This window comes from Protopterus annectens, chromosome 13.part0 (genome assembly GCF_019279795.1).
Source record: "Protopterus annectens isolate FY-2018-M chromosome 13.part0, PAN1.0, whole genome shotgun sequence".
Classification (NCBI taxonomy): Eukaryota; Metazoa; Chordata; order Ceratodontiformes; family Protopteridae; genus Protopterus; species Protopterus annectens.
In genome coordinates, this window is record NC_056747.1 from 258,169,042 (window position 1) to 258,186,170 (window position 17,129).

The 17,129-nt window shown below is 38.9% G+C and overlaps 1 protein-coding gene across 3 annotated transcripts in view; it reads right to left on the minus strand.

Moving 5' to 3' along the window:
• The window catches only part of ARHGAP45 (Rho GTPase activating protein 45), a 786,168-nt gene that overhangs the window by 146,291 nt on the left and 622,748 nt on the right, over nucleotides 1–17,129 (minus strand). For all 3 annotated transcript variants that reach the window (XM_044053816.1, XM_044053817.1, XM_044053815.1), the window contains one exon: nucleotides 9,479–9,616. In XM_044053816.1, the coding sequence (XP_043909751.1) occupies nucleotides 9,479–9,616 (138 nt within the window). The remainder of the gene's footprint in view (nucleotides 1–9,478; nucleotides 9,617–17,129) is intronic.

The following is a 17,129-nucleotide window of genomic DNA, read 5'->3' on the forward strand; positions in this document are numbered from 1 at the left end:
CCTACTGGGTGGGCGCCTGCCTTGCTGGATAAGAGCTATGAAACAAGCAGCAACAGAGACTAAATGATGAAGACAAAGTAGAAAAAGGCTTTCTTCCAGTTATTCAAAGTTTATTCCAACCACCAAAGTATAGTTCCAAAGTATGAGACAGATAGCTAAACATCTCTCTGATTTATACTGTAAAATGGGGGCTTGTCAGTAGGTCCAACCCTAAGTGGGTGTGTCCTTTAATGGGGTTGGCTGGTTCCTACTGACATCACCTCCTTACATTGCCTTAGGGATTAACATTGAAACTTCTTTCTTTTTTATTTTTTAAAAAATGCTTTCTTTTTTATTTTTAATTTGAAAAAAACATGCAAAACATGTTCATTGTGATGATATGCTTTCTCTGTACCCCTTGGTAAGACTGACCTGGCAGAACATGTTGGTTGTTGTCCTTTCCATGGGGGGTGAAGGTTAGGCTATGCTTTTCATTAGAATTTTTGTCAGGATGTAAATGGATCAAAATGGCCTAAAATAAACCTAAAAAAACACTTGTACAACGAAACTCAAAAAACCTACAAACATTTGTACTTCACATTAAAATATACTCACAAAAAAAACAACAATCAAAAATGAAAATACATGTAAGCCTAGAATTGAGTAAAGCAGAATGTAAATATTATTGTGTGATCCATGCTGTAAACAGGATGCATGGGGAGCAGGAGGACATAAGAAATCGTCTGAGGGAAAAAGCCGCGGGAGGACCCAGGCTGTGCATATGGCGAATATTCTGTTTGTAAAGGAGTAAGCCAAGGGCTCAACGAGTGGACAGGGTATGCCTCCATGCCTTCAATGAATCAATAACAATGGGGCAAAAAAGAAGGACTTATATAGCTAAGTGGCACCGCAACAACAAGCTTGCTTGTGGGCATTGCCTACCAGGCGTGCAGATGGACCTTATCTGTTCTTAAAGATGATGCCAGAATATTCACCATATGCACAGCCCGGGTCCTCCCACGGCTTTTTCCCTTGGATGATTTCTTATGTCCTCCTTCTCCCCCTGCATCCTGTTTATTGCATGAATCACACAATAATATTTACACTCTGCTTTACCCGATTCTAGGCTTACATTTATTTGTATTTTTGATTGTTGTTTTTTTGTTGTGAGTGCATTTTAATGTGGAGTACAAATATTTGTAGGTTTTTTTGAGTTTCACTGTACGAGTGTTTTTAGGTTTATTTTAGGCCAGTTTGATTCCATTTCCACCCTGATGAAGATTCTAACAAAAAGCGTAGCCTAACCTTCACCAACCCCCATGGAACGGACAACAACCAACATGTTCTGCATGAGATATTTTGCACAAAATATGTTTTAGACAGTTTTTGCTAGCATATTTGGACCTAAAAATGCCAGGTTAGTCTTACCAAGGGTACAGAGAAAGCATATATCATCACAATGAACATTTTTGCATGTTTTTTTAAAATTAAAAATAAAAAAGAAAGCATTTTTTTTAAAAAATAAAGAAGAAAGAAATTTCAATGTTAATCCCTAAGGCAATGTAAGGAGGTGATGTCAGTAGGAACCAGCCAACCCCATTAAAGGACACACCGACTTAGGGTTGGACCTACTGACATGCCCCCATTTTACAGTATAAATCAGAGAGATGTTTAGCTATCTGTCTCATACTTTGGAACTACGCTTTGGTGGTTGGAATAAACTTCGAATACATTGAAGAAAGCCTTTATCTACTTTGTCTTCATTGTTTTGTCTTTGTTGCTGCTTGTTTCATAGCTCTTATCCAGCAAGGCAGGCGCCCACCCATTAGGGCTTAGGCCTGACCTCATTGGATAAGTTCTGAGATTTTAGTGTGTTTGCTACTGAGATTTAGCTAGACAATATCCAGGGTCTCTAGCCACACTTGCCATCCAGAAAACCAGTTTCCCACCCCAGAGAGCCCAGGCCTGTTTAGGCTGGATTGTGTCTGAGATTATTTCTGTACCAGATACCCTAACTGGTACTTTACCAAGGACTGGCATCTGTTGGTCACCTTAGGGGGACCACCCATATACAAAAGGGCATCTTACAAAAGGACAATTATCAAAAGGTCTCTTCTCTAAAGGACTTCCCTTGCAAGGGACACCCCTTCAGGCTCTGGAGCTAACACCCCGGGACCCACAGGCTGCATACTTTTGACTGTTAGAATGTTTCCCCTCACACCTGCTGATTTGCCAAGTTTTTCCTACTTCTTCTTGAAGTTTTGTCTATCCAATCTCTATAGTATTGTAGTGATCAACACCTTCCTTGTTTTCATAATTCCCCTCACAATGGCCTGATGGACCCTACCGCAGTAATAGGTTTGACCCTTCTTACTTGTTTACTTTCCAACCTTTTCAGGTTTCCCATTAACATATGGTGCTGACTTTGTTGCTGAAGTCAAGGCAGCCACATCCACCAGGTTGACTCACAAGCTAGATCAGGTTGGTTTGGGAGCATCTCTCTCCTCTGTGAAGCCACGTTTACCCTCAGATTCTTACTCTTAACGACGTTGACTGCCCACCTCTTGAGTAGGATCTCCCTCACTTTATTGACTGCATATGTAAGACTTGGTGCGCAGCTGACCAGCTTATGTCTGGATACTTCCATTGCCACAACATATGGCATCATTCTGACTGCTAACTCCATCCCACCATTCTTACAGCTCTGTTAGTAGTGGGAGAAGGGTTTGGGGCTGGAAGCCATCTAGCCTCTGCACTTTGTTCCACAGTACTACTCAATTTCCTTTATATTCTTTCTCTAAAAGAGACCCCCATTAGTTCATTCCTGTCCTCCTACCTTTAACTACTTACACAGCCAAGTACCTCCCAAACTGACCTCTTGTAAAAAGTGATAAAAAGTGTTAATGAAGTGCTTTCATTTGGTTCCCTGCATTTTTACATTTGGTTATGTTTATTTCTGTTAAGCAGTACATGTCTTATTCCTGCTCTTCTCCTCTTACCAGTGCATCTTTCTTATGTTGACCCCTATTTGCTGGCCTCTTCTCATCTCTGACTTTGTTTCTTCCTCTCTTCTTGAAAGGCTGGGAAAGAATCTGAATCTTGAATGCACACCAAACAAGTGCAGTTTTTAAGCTGGCTTGGTTGTAAGCAACACTTAGCTTTAAGCATTCCTTACTCACACCTCTACCCAAGGTCCCTCACTCCAAAGTCTGCCTCTGACCATGGACAATTTGGAAATCTCTTTCTAACAGCAAAAGCTTTGCAAATTTCTTTTACATCCAGTTATTCAAGTACATACAACAACATGACCTTTTATCTGATGAACAGTATGTTTTTTTTTTTTTACCAAAATAAATTAACAAGATAACAATTTTCACGTTAACCTCAAAAATATATCTCGTATGAAGAATGGTCTTTTAAAATGAATTACTTTTCTTGATTTTAAAAAGGGCTTTTGAAACAATTGCAATATTCTACTAAACAAACTAATCTCTTGTGGATTCTGTTATGTTGTCACAGCATAGTTTACAAGTTATTTATCCAACAGATCTGTCACTGTTACTTGTCAGAAATGGACATTTACAACTGTTGCTCCTCAAGGCTCAGTGCTAGCCATTACTTTTCTCACTTGCCACACTTAAATAATACAAAATATTTATTTTATGCTTATGACAATATTTTTATTTTATTTTAGTTTTTTATTTATTTTATTTTAGTTATATTTTTATTTAAGTTTACCTCCACTCTCAAGTCCTCCTCACTTTAGTTAGCTTTAAGACTAAAACAAAAACTGTTACATGGGAATTACCAATAATAAATTATCAACACAAAACAAAATGCACCTTTTGTTGCAGTTGGCAATATATATACATTTTTGGTATTGCAGTCTACATAGGTTCTAAGTCTATATTTTTTCAAAGTAATTTGATGTTCAGCACAATTACTGGAATTTATGGATGTACAGGCTTTACATTTCCTACAAGGAAATGTGCCTATCTGCCAAGTGATTGATTTAGCCTTGCTTCTGTATGCATCTTGATGTCATTTCACTCTCCTTTTGCAAAAACCAAACTAGGGACTGACATGTTTGTTTACCTTTAGTAATGGTGTCAAACAGGTATGTGAAGTTATAATGGTCAAATTAGAAGATACTGATAGCTGATGACAACATTAGACTCATGGTTGGTGAGATGTCTAACTTTGTTTTACAAATCAAAAAATGTTGTTGTCGATGCATATAGAAGCAAGGCTAAATCAATCACTATGCGGACAGGCACATTTCCTGTAGGAAATGTAAAGTCCGTGCATCCATGAATTCTAGTAATTGCGCTGAACATCCAATTACTTTGAAAAAATATAGACTTAGAACCTATGTAGACTGCAATACCAAACATTTTGTACATATTGCTAACTGCAAGAAATGTACTGTTTTTTTTTTTTATGTTGGAAAGACTAATAGATCCATTAAGGACAAAATCCTGCATCATTTGAGTGACATTAAATTATGCAATAAGACCAGTTCTCTGTCTCAACACATTTCTAAACATCCTAACTATAAATTTCATTTAATGGTGTTGGAAGTTGTAGCTGACAGTCTAAGAGGAGGAGACCTTTGTAACAGGGCTGAATTGATTGTGATTGGGTGGATCACTGACTTGCAGGCAGACAAGTTGTCTGGATTAAATGGGATGGTTCCTTTAAAGGCTTTGTTAAAAGGGCGGAAGCTTCAGAGATGAATTTGAACTGGATTGTTTTTTCTTTATTTAAATACAAGGAAATCTCAGTGACTCAATAGCATCTGAGGAAGACACTTGCAAAAGCACTTATTCTGTTCATAGGTTCAAAGGTTCATAGGTTGGTACTAGGCTATCGGCCCTAAGGCCTATGCAAGCCTAGCCATAACAATTCCCTGGAAATTTCTTCCCACAATATTTACTTCTCTGGGCCCCTGTCTAGCAGGGCGATTGACATGATCCCCGGGGTGAATTTCCTATCTCCCATCCAATCATCAAGGATCCTTTTGAAGAGGGCCAATGAGGCGCTCTGCTTGACATATATGGGCAGTCTATTCCAGAGTATGGGGAGTCTCTGGGTCAGGAACCTATCCCTTCAGCATGTTTTGTTCATTGTGATGATAAGGTTTAGATCCCTGGAGCATGTGGCTCTGAGGAATTGGGATTTCTTTAAGTGGAGCATGTCCAACAGCTCAGGGTTTTACATGGCCTTGTATGTTAAGCAAAGATCGCCTCTGAGTAGACGATATGCCACAGAGTATAGCTGGAGATGGTCAGCATATGGCATCTGCTTTAGGCCTGTGATTCTTTTAGTGAGGTATTTCTGTGGCCTTTCCAGCTGTTGCAGATGTCTTGTGAGGCACATACCAAATGGGGCATTATACTCTATAATGGGTCTAATGAGGGATGAGTACAGTGGGACAATGACCTCTTTTTTTCTGGATGAAAAGCCCTTAGTGATGAGGTGTGCCACATAGAAGGATTTCCTGACTGTTGTGGTGATGTGGTTATCGAAAGTGAGACCACTGTCCACTTGTGTCCCTAAGTCTCTCATCACACTTTCGATGTTTAGTGTCCTGCCACCTATGTGGTAGTTCATGGGTACATGTTTTTTTCTAAAGGGGATAACTATACATTTCTTGGCATTAAGCTTGAGCCCATGGCTCTGGCACCAGGCATCTGTTTCTGTAAGGCCCTTTTGTAGAATATCCACATCATTTGAGGATTCAATAATGGCTCCCAGTTTGCAATCATCTGCAAACTTTGTTAGCCAGAGTCCCTTAGTGTTGGCCTGTACTTCAGAGAAGTAGATGCCAAACAAGAGTGGTCCCAGGACTGAACCCTGAGGTACTCCACTTGTCACTTGTCTGGAGCTGGATCTGGAGTCGGCTACTTTTACAGTCTGGGTTCTGTCAGTAAGCCAGTTGGCAACCCATCGAGTGACGTAGGGATTTATGCCCAGCTTAGTAAGTTTATCTATGATTCCAGAGTGGAGGATGGTGTTGAAGGCCTTGGCGAGGTCCAGATAGGCTGTGTGGACCGCCTTACCCTCGTCCGGAGCTCTAGAGACCGATTCGAAGAAGTCAATCAGATTCAGGAGACAAGAGCGGCCCTTCACAAACCCAAACTGGGTGGGGTCCAGTGTTTGAAGGTTGCCAATGTCTTTGTTTATAAGTTCCATGATAATGCGTTCCATGCCCTTGCAGATCAAGCTTGTCAGACTGATGGGCCCTTGTGGAGCCAGATAACTGTAGCTGTGCGCCACTCAGTGGGCACGAATCCTGAGGTGAGGCTATGATTAAACATGACACTTAGGTGGGGTGCCAGTTCATTTTGTAGTTCATGTAGTACACAGCCTGGGATGTCATGTGGTCCCAGTGGATGCTGTATTCTTAGCTTTGGAGAGTGCTGTTTCTACCTGTGTGGCTGTGATTATCGGAATTTGGCAATCTTTTGGTATTGAGATGGGCCCTGAAGTTGGCACTAAATCGATCTGCCAGGATATTGGCAATATCCTTTGGATCAGTATATTTAATGCCATTCTGTTGTAGCTCAGAGCAGATCTGAGCATTGCCATTTAGATTATTGACATAACTATAGAATGCCTTGTGGTTGTCTTTGGAATCTTTGGCAATTTTATTTTCGTAACTAGCTTTTGAGGATTTTATGAGGGATCTCAGCTTCTTACTGAGGCTAGTAATGCCTTGATATCCTATTAGATGATAGTCTGTTCTTTCCTAATCACATTGACCCATTGACCTTAGTACTACTAAGGTACTGCAACAACATAAAGGCTGCCTGCAGTGTCTCAAATCTGCCCTATTTATCAATTTTCTGATCTCAAGACTGGAATAAGTATTGCCCATTTATCTGATTAAAATGTGGCAGTTCTACACATAACAGAAACAAGATTCAATAATTTATCATCATTGCTTCAGCTACTGAGAATCGCAGCATTTCTGTTTACAGGGTTAAATGGTTACCTATCACTGCTAGATCTAGCTTCATTTAAATATGTTTACCTTTAAGCAGTTTAAGACTAGATTCTACCCTCTACTTACAAATAAATTACAAGCATGTCAGTCATCATATACTTTTAGGTGGGAGACATCAAATTAAACAGACTCCCTTTCTCACTAGATATGCTTAAGAAATATTTCTGTAAGGTTTCTGCTTCATAGAACAGTCTGCCTAAGGAAATTACTGGATTGGACAATCTCTCAGAATTCTAAAAAAAAATGAATTCACACGTTTCTAGAATACAGATGAGCCTGTTTCAGTTATGCCAGTTAGTAAAGTTCCATTTTTGTGTCAAACTATTAACAATAAGATTGTTCCTCTTTTTTGATGTCTTATGGTTCTATAAAATGCTACTGGCCTTTATAGAAGCGTATTCTTCAGTATGCAGATTTGTAAATACTTTATTTCAATTCACTACACTTGTTTATTTCTCCATGTATTATATTGTGTTCATCACACTAGATATGTATTATGTCATTATTTGCCTTTTCTCAGTTGTGGTTATCATTCTGTCTCTCTCATGGTCTGGGTTGTAGCTGAAAAGGATCTGTAGCAGCCCATATACGTTATTATCGAACCAGAGTAAGTAAGTAAATACATAATTATAGACTTTGCAGGTGGGACTGTTTTGACAAAAAAGAGACAGTTATGTGGATGGAAATGTAGTATCACTAGGAACAATATCTAAAATGACAGTTGCTGGAAATTGCAGTTTGTCAAATAACAGACTTATCAAAGCAGCCATACCCACCTTCTTGAGTACCACCATTCTTCTGAGTTCTTTTACGTGGTACCATATAATATGGAGACAGTAAAAGAACTAGTGGCCAGAGACTCTAAGGAGATCTCAGTAAATACATAACAGTAAACAAGAACAGCTGTCAGTCTTGCAGAACTCTATAAATAACTAAGCTGTGTCTAAATGTGATTTAAGACACTTAAAGTTTTTGTGGCACATTTATTTTTGTCATGCTTTTCTTTAAACATACTTGTGTTTTTCATCCCACCATAATAGTTTCCTAGTAATTTCCTACCATGACCATGTGGACTCCACAATCATCCATTAACACCCCCTACCTGGCAAGTGCCTGGTTTTGTACATCTAGCCTTGGCTTATTATTACCTTTTGTCAGTCACCAGTACTATTTAAGGTCTTGGTAAGGAATAGTGAGCAAGTGGTTGAAATCCATTGAAGCATTGTTGAGGAGCACCTCACATAAGTATGGCATGTGATTTCCTTTGCCAGGTTGAGGAAACTGTACTGATGTTGCTTCTCTCCCTGTATGTGCATACACTCACGCAAGCACACACACACACACACACACACACACACACACTCATGCAAGCGCACACACACACACACACACACACACACACACACACACACACACACACACACACACACACACACACACACACACACACACACACACACACACACACCAAGCTCAATGCCTGTTCTTGACTTTGACTCACATTTCAGCACTGTCCCTCTTAAAACCTGTGACATTTGGAGTAAAGGTGATGAATTACAATTAATAATTAGAGTTATAGACTTCTTTTACTTCATGAAATATATACTAAGTTGCATCCATTTAACTATCAATGCCTAAAGTTAATAGTACTAATATTTTAAAAGTGTCCCTGATTATTTATTGATTTGTCCCTGATTGGTTGAGAGTTATACCCTCCTTATGTTTGAAGCCTTTACTGTCCCAGTCAGTTCTTTATTATTTGCATCTGTTCCTGAACCCATGCAGGATATTATTATTATTGTGCATTGAAGACTGGCCAACTGTTGTTAACATTCCTAACTGGGAGTCCCCTCTTGTATCGTTACTGACTGCTACTGCATAATATTGTTGTAGACTGACTGTCATATTTTCTAGACTTGTTGTATCTTTCGGCTTTTCCCAGTTAGGGGTCGCCACAGTGGAACTCCGGTCCACTAATGATTGGTAGTAGATTTTTACGTACCGAGTTGCCAGCCCTGATGCACAACCTTCAACGAAGGTACGCCCATTCATGCATGTCTCTACACAGAAGACGCTTTAGCTGAGAATCGAACAGGACAACGTCTTACTGTGAGGCAACAACGCTACCGCAACACCACCACCACCACAGTATCTACAGACTGAAATTCAATAATCACACTGTATGTGGCATCATTTTAAATTGTGATTTTAAATCAGAAGTACAGAGAACTTTAAAGCTAGCAATACCAAATATCATCAAACTCAAATACAATTAGAGCACTGTTTATTTATTTATTTATTTATTTATTTTTCCCTGCTAGTATTTACAGTATGTCTGAATTTATTTAGGATTTTTTAAAAGATGACCTAATGTAGTCTGGAATACCTACAAGATTCATCACCTACCTGAGTTGCCTACAAGTTTCATTACCTGTGTGAGATATCTACAAAGTACAGTACCTGCTCTGAGGTACCTACAAGTTTTATTACCTGTCGGAGGTACAGTTTGAGTACGTTGCTGATATCATGTGGTGAGGCCTGTGACAGCTCTACCAGCTCCTTCCCATTCTCAAAAGCCTGGCAAAGTTTCTCGACACGTGTCTTCACTCCATTAACACGGTAAATTCCCTGAAACATATGCAAACAATAAGGTTACAGAACCGATTTTATAATTTCTGTAAAGTAACAAGCTTTCTCCAGTATTTCACCCCAGAGTTCAGTACCATGGCTGGCCTTCTGCTATTATTTTCTTTTTTTAGAATCATTGCTAAAGTAGGACACTGCTTGCTTGTGTAAAACTAATATATCACTTAAAATCAAAGCGTTATTAAATTTTGCCTTTCATATCTGAAGAGCTTCTTCTTTTCTCTCTCTCAGTAATTATTATGCAATGCTACTGTCTGCAGTCTGTTGTGCAACTTTCTGCCCATAGCAGCTCATGTAGCTAGTTCTGTTGCTTTTCTACAGTTGGAGTTTACTAACATCATTAACTGCCAAAGACCAGTTGCTCATGAAAATTGACAAAGCAACATTTTTAATATTGGTTGATAAGGTCATAATGTCAGTAATACAGTGTTTATTTATTTGCATTTGTTTACCAGGATGTCCAGCTGGGCCAGAAGTGCCCATTTTCAGTGGAGTCCCAGGGAGAAAAGCTCCACACATAAAGACATTTCACATACAATACAGAATTTAAATTGATAAAGACATTTAGTACATATTACTGGCAGCTTATACAATTGGTGAAAAAAACAGTACACAAGTAATTATTCTCAAATCAAAGATATTATACAAGCAAACAGATTATATACATGACAACAATCCATATGAGTAGTTTTCAGCTAGCAAAATTTATATATAGGACACCATGCAGTGGGTGCAAAGCAGATATAGGAATTGGTTAGTGACTTGGTGCTTAAACTTTTCACACTTTTAGGAGGTGTAATAGCTGAGTGATAGACTATATGAGTCCTGTTGCAAGAATCAGCAAAGTTGGTGGATATTGCTACAGATAGTGGTGGTATGATATTAAGGTAAGCTGCGAGAGTACCTGAATGTCTCACCTGGTTCAGTGATAGGTCTATAAGGGTTAGGAAGAGAAGGAAGTAGACAGGAGGGATCAATGGTAGGACAATGAGGGTTAGTAGAAGAGGGAAGTGGATAGAATGGAGAGGAGGAGTAAGTAAAAAGACAGGTGGATGTGAAAGGATGTCAGAGTAGTAGTAGACTGGGGGTGAGAATAGTTGTGATGGTTGAAGTTAGGTTATAGGTTATATATGTTACAAGTACAGCTATGTATGACTTAAAAGAATGCCTTTTTACATATCCACCATATGTTCATAATTCTCTTACACACATGCTGTTTGATTCATTTTGTGGTTGACCTTTCAGTGTGAAGTTGTTTGAACTGTCATATTTTATTTTTGGTACAATATTAGGAGAAACATAGTGATGCTAAGGTATGTTGAGGTAGCCAGTTCACTTCTGTCCTTACTGATATAGTTTACACATGGAACTATGATGTTGGGAGCATCAGAAAATAGAGGAAAGAGATTAGGATGTACCAACAAAGGAAAGATTATTTTACACATTCTTGAAGGTGATATGTTGACAGAGCATGCTTGGGGAAAATGTCTTGCTAAATTTTCATGTCTGGTTTAATGTTACCTCGTGAAAAGGGGATGTGGTTTACAATACCACTGTATGCACACATTAGGATGTCCTGGTTTAGTGTGCAATGCATCTCAACAATCATACTGCAGGTGGGTTTATGCACTACATTGCAGAAAGATGCTTGTTGCCTTCTTGTGTTTCTTACATCCCACTACCGTCTAGTAATGACTGGCTCATTCGACTCTGATGGGAACAGTGGTAGGCCTCTGTGTAGCGTTAGCCATGTTTTTGATCCTTGGCTCATTCCTGGAATATACAAGCACATATCTTTTGAGAAGCTCTCACCCACCTCTGCTTCAATTTCTACAGTTTTTAATGTTTACTTTTCTTTTTATTTATTACATGGAAATTTGCAGTAACACTGAATAAACAGAAGGGCATATAATGCAACGTAATCCCCTGAAGCAGTGAAAGAAAATGAAAAATACTGCTTTCTAGTGGTGAAATTAGTAAAGAACCATCAATGTTAAAGAGCAAAAATAAGAGTCTTTAACAAGTAAAGCAATTTTGTCTTGCAGTGATAACTATGAATAAAGAGTTAACACCATTCAATACATAAGTCAGTGAATAGGAACACTAAATAAAATAGGAAACAAGGCAGTAGGTTTACTATTTAGAAGGAACATACTTTGTGCTGTAGGCTCAAAGTTAAAGTTCAACTAAACAGTAAAATCATTAAGCAATAACCCATGCCTGGGTGTGGGTAATGCTGGATTTACCCACAGCTGGTGTGGTTTGGTCACAAGGGCGAAGCCCGAGTGGCCAAACAAAGACAACTGTGGGTAAATCCAGCATTACCCACTCCCAGAAGTGGGTTATTGCTATTATACAATGACATTATTTAAGAAAAAAAATACTTAACTTTTCTTAAATAATGGCATTGTATAATGCCTCTGTGCTGCCCTTCCACAGCTGTCTGGCATTCTGCGGCAGTTCTAATGTACTGCGCATGCATATGCTTACACAGTACATCAAAGCTGTGGGTGGAAGCAACAGAGAACGCAAGATCTCCGTTGCTTTTTACAAAGTGTCTTGCTATGTTAAAGGAGTTTAACATAGCGAGACAGCTTTAAAAAAAGCAACGGAGAATCTCCATTGCTTTTTTTAAAGCTGTCTCGCTATGTTAAACTCCTTTAACATAGTGAGACAGTTTCTAAAAAGCAACAAAAGGCTTATACTAATGGAAAATGTCCAGGCGACTGGACCTTTTTCCATTTGTATAAGTCTTTGATTTATAATGTGCACGCTGACCAATCAGTGTGCATGTTTTGGAATATTAATGGGGGGGGGGTCGTTGTATAATTAATGTGTTGTTAGGGTGCCTTAACTTGTGCAACAGCCAGTAATGTACAATAGGTTGAGCCTACATGTTATGTAGGAACACTGATTTACATTTATTAATAAAATGAAAATTAATTTTCATGTGCTGAAATCCTATTAATTATACCCATAATTGCCAAGTGTAATTTCTGGTTGGGATTGATTCTATTTTTAGAGCATCTACATATTGGCAAATTAAAAGAACACACAAAAAACAAACTGACGTTTTTAAGTAGATATCCAAGCTATGATGAAAGAGTCTTCTGGCTTAAAATGCCATATTCCATGAAATGTATTGTTTTTCCAATAGTTAGACAGTCCGGATTTAGGTATTTTCAAACTATTTCCTTGGAAAAAGAGAAAAGGAAAATCAATGCCTTTGCACATTAGCCAACATAGTTTGCTGCAAGTGTGAACTATTCTTTATCCAAGCTGCAGTGACCTCAGAGTTGGTTGTGTTTAGAAGGGGACATGGGTAGAGGGTTCCCCTCTATGAAAAACAAATATGTTAATGTCATTTTCAGTAGTGTATCATTTGAATTGGCTTTCAGACTGTTAGCTTGTGTGTTATATGTTTTTGTGTATATTTGTTATTGATTATAAATAACTGATGTTTTTGTAAACTTTTGCATCATTTAAATGGGATTTGTTTACTATGGTAGAGCAGTTAATGTTGCTGTCTCACACTCCTTTATCCTCCTTTGTGGAATATGAATAGCCTTCCTATGTCTATGTGGGATTTCTCCAGGTGCTTCTGTTTCCTGTTACATCACAAAGATTTGCTATAGGAGAACTGGAGATCCTCCAAATTGTTCATAGGTGTACATGTCACATTTGAATGTTCATCTGTGTCCTGGAATGGATTGGAGCACCATTTAGGATTAGGTCACATCCTTTATTATTTATTTATTTATTTGGCATTTGTTAACAGGGAAGGTCTGACTGAGCATGAATCCCATTTTCAGTGGAGGCATGGGGAGAAAACTCCAACATACATAGTTCAATTAATAAACTATGTAACATTGTCACATGAAGTGTGGTAACAAATAGTAGAATCGACATACAGGAAAAATAAAGTCAGATCAGTAAATCAAACAGTGAATATTAAACAACAATCATAGGATACTGAGCACCTAGTAAAGTGCCGTCAGTAGTGATAACCAATGGTAAAGATGTTAAGCATTTTAAATATGGACAAAAGACTAAGAGTAAGGAAAGAGATTTTGCAGTTGGGAGGGGGGGGTTAGGAAATGGAGTTAAAATAGGGAGCCTTGTTCCCAATGAATGTCAAGATAGGCTGCAGCCCCTTCACAGCCCTTACTTATAAAAATTTTAATCATACCATATTTCAGGGAAGGTTAAACAAGAACATTCATTACTTACGTTTTCAACAACCAGAGTTAAATTTGTACCATTGTATGGTGAAGTCTGTGAATAAGAAGAAAAGCAGCACCAATTTATAAGAAAAGTGTTAACAGTATAGCAGAAAACTGTGAAAATGAAATCAGTAAATCAATACATTTCCAGTTGGAGTTGAAATACGTAAATAAAAGTCCTAGCAGTATCCCTTAATAAATAAGAAAGCAGTGCAAAGTGCAGTTGATGTTTGAATGATCACAGCTGCAGTAGCCTTAGCTATATGAGTTATATCCTGCCAAGGATATAACAGCTGGCACAGCCGGACAGCGTCCACGTTTCATTGCACCTTCCATGCACCCAAACTGTCAAGCAGCTTCTTGAGCTGAGCTGAGCTGAACTTACTGAAAGACAAGTTTGGGTGTGAAATCCTTCAGAGCTTTCCTGCCAGCAGACCGAGGGAGACTGAGCCCTGAAAGTGCAGTGCTAGGAATAACAAAATAAATAAATAAATAAATGTATACACCCTGGCACAAAAAAACAAACAAACAAACAAAAACAAAAAAAAAAAAAAAAACAAGGGTGGTGGTGGGATGGAGTGGCTACTGCAGCAGTGATCATTCAAACATCTGCTGTTATGGTAAGTTCAACTTACACAACTGAACTATGTTCTTTATACTGATCACAGCTGCAGCGGCTTTAGCTATATGGGTAGATTACCATAGCTAACTATATTGGAGGAGGAAGGAGAAGGATTCAGGAGCCCTTGGAGAATGATTCTAGCAAAGCTTGATCTTGACTTACAGCAGGAATCATACTTTGTAAAAGTATGTACAAAAAACCAAGTAACAGCTTCTAGAATACTTCTAGAATCCAAACCTCTCCAAAAAGCCATAGATAAAGCCAAGGCTCTTGACCCTGACTGGAATAGATTTGCCATGGTGGATATAAAAGTTAATAGCTTTAGACAACCATTTGGAAATAGTCTGTTTTGACACATGTTCTTCCTTCTTCTTCTTACCTTCACATGAAATGAACAATAAATCCAAAGATCTGAAAGATTTAGTCCTGTCAAGATAGTACCTGGCTTGTCTGTGGACATCCAAGCTATGGAGTTTCCTTTCTCCCTCATTTTTTAGGTTTAAGATAGAAAACGGGGGAGATGGATAGTTTGTCATAAACTCCAATTCCACTTTAGGCATAAAATAAGGATTCATTCTAAAAGACTCCCTGTCTCTGTGGAAAATGAGGTAGGGTTGAGTCACCATAAGAGCTTGCAACTCAGACACCCTTCTTGCATAGGTCAGAGAAATCAGTCAAAACTATTTTCCATGTTAAGAACCTCAAGTCAGTCAGATTAGCTGGTTCAAATGGACTAAGTGTCAGCTTCCCTAACACAAAATTAAGATCCCAAGGAGGAGCCACCAGTTTTCTTGGAGGCCTCTTATGCAAAACCTCTTTCTCGAACACTTTCAGATGAGACTTCCTTGAAAGAGGAGGATTCATGGGCAGATATGCTGAAATAGATGAAAAATGAACTGTGACAGAGGAATAAGAAAAGCCATAGGATAGTAATTCACGCAAGTATTGTAAAACAAGAGAACAGCTAGCCCTGAATAGGAGCTGGGTGTTTTGTTGGCACCAATTAGAAAACCGTTTCCATTTCCTAATATATGATTTTCTAGTAGCAGGCCTTCTTGCCTACATTAGTACATGCTGCACAGTCTCAGAAAATGGGTGTCTAAAAGGAATTAAGACCCTATCATCCAGGTAGTCAGCTGAAGACGATTGATGTTGGTGTGTATCAAGCACCCCATGTTCTTGTATGGGTAGATCCATTCTGTGAGAAAGCTTGTGATAACTACACCTGGCTATTTCCAAAAGAATGGAGAACCATGGTTGCCTGGGCCAGAAGGGAATCACCACAATGATCTTGATGGATTCCTTCAGAATCTTCAGAAGTACTTTGGATATTAGTGACAAGTTGGAAAGGCATACAGGAGTATTCTTGTCCAAAGGAAGGAAAAGAGAAGGTATCTGTCTTCCAGGCCTTCTTAAATGGGGTCATGGTGCAGAATTTTGCCAGATGATTGTTCAGTGAGGAGGCAAAGAGGTCTACTTGAGGAACTGCACCAATGACATCTAGGAAGACCCCCTGATCTAGTTTCCATTCGTGAGGGTTTGCTGTGGTTCTGCTCAGCTTGTCTGCCACATAATTTTGCTCTTATGGAATAAAGGATGCCTGTAGAGTAAGTTTGTGCTGTGAAGCTACATCCCAATCTAACAGAGCTAGTCTGCAAAGGGACTACAACTTGGTCCCCCCTTGCTTGCTGATGTAGCACATAACTGTGATATTGTCTATAACCATTTGAAGAAGTCCTGAGGAATAAAGATGGTTTGATGGTTTAGACAGTTGAGTACCTTGATTAGGGTTAGCATCTTGTTGATATTTATGTGCTTGCATCTGTCCTTCGTGTGCCACACCTCCTACACTTTTATCCCTTCTGACACTGCTCTCCAGGCAAAGTCCAAATCATCTGTGGTGACTGACTGCATGACTGCTTTGGAGGAAGAAGGGATAAAGGGACACCTGGATTTAAGGATATCTGCTGTCTCCACCAAGTGATTTCTGATCTGAGATAAAGGGTGTTGATACTTGGACCAAAGAGATTTTATATACCACTGCATCTTTCTCACATGGAGTCGTGCTATGGGTATCATGAAAATCATAGATGCCATGAGACCCCAAATCATGCGGTATTCCCTAACAGTGACTGAAGTCTGTGTGGAAAACCCTAGAAATAGATCTAAATAAATAAATATTTCTTTCTGTGGAATAAAAGCTCTTTGAACTGAGGTGCCTAGTTGACATCCCAGGAACACAATCCTATGTGAGGGAGTCAAGAAAGACTTTTGAATGTTATCTTGTTATCCCAGCTTGTGCAAGAGATTCCTGACATTTTGAAAAAAGACTCTGCAATGATAAGTAAGTCATATAAATATGGAAAAATGTGGATACTCAGTAGCCTGCAATGAGCTATAACTGGAGCTAGACACTTTATGAACAGTCTTGGTGTAGTGAAAAGTCCAGAGGTTAAGGCAGAAAACTGATATGACCCAGACACACACAACCTTAAGAAATGCCTGAAGTCTGGATGAATAGAGGTGGGGTAATTAGCATGTTTTAAATCTAGTGTTACCAGGAAACTTGAAAGAGGAAGAAGGGGCAACAGGTTGTGAAGTAACATCATTTTGAATTTGGGCACTATCACAAACAGGTTTAGAAACGAAA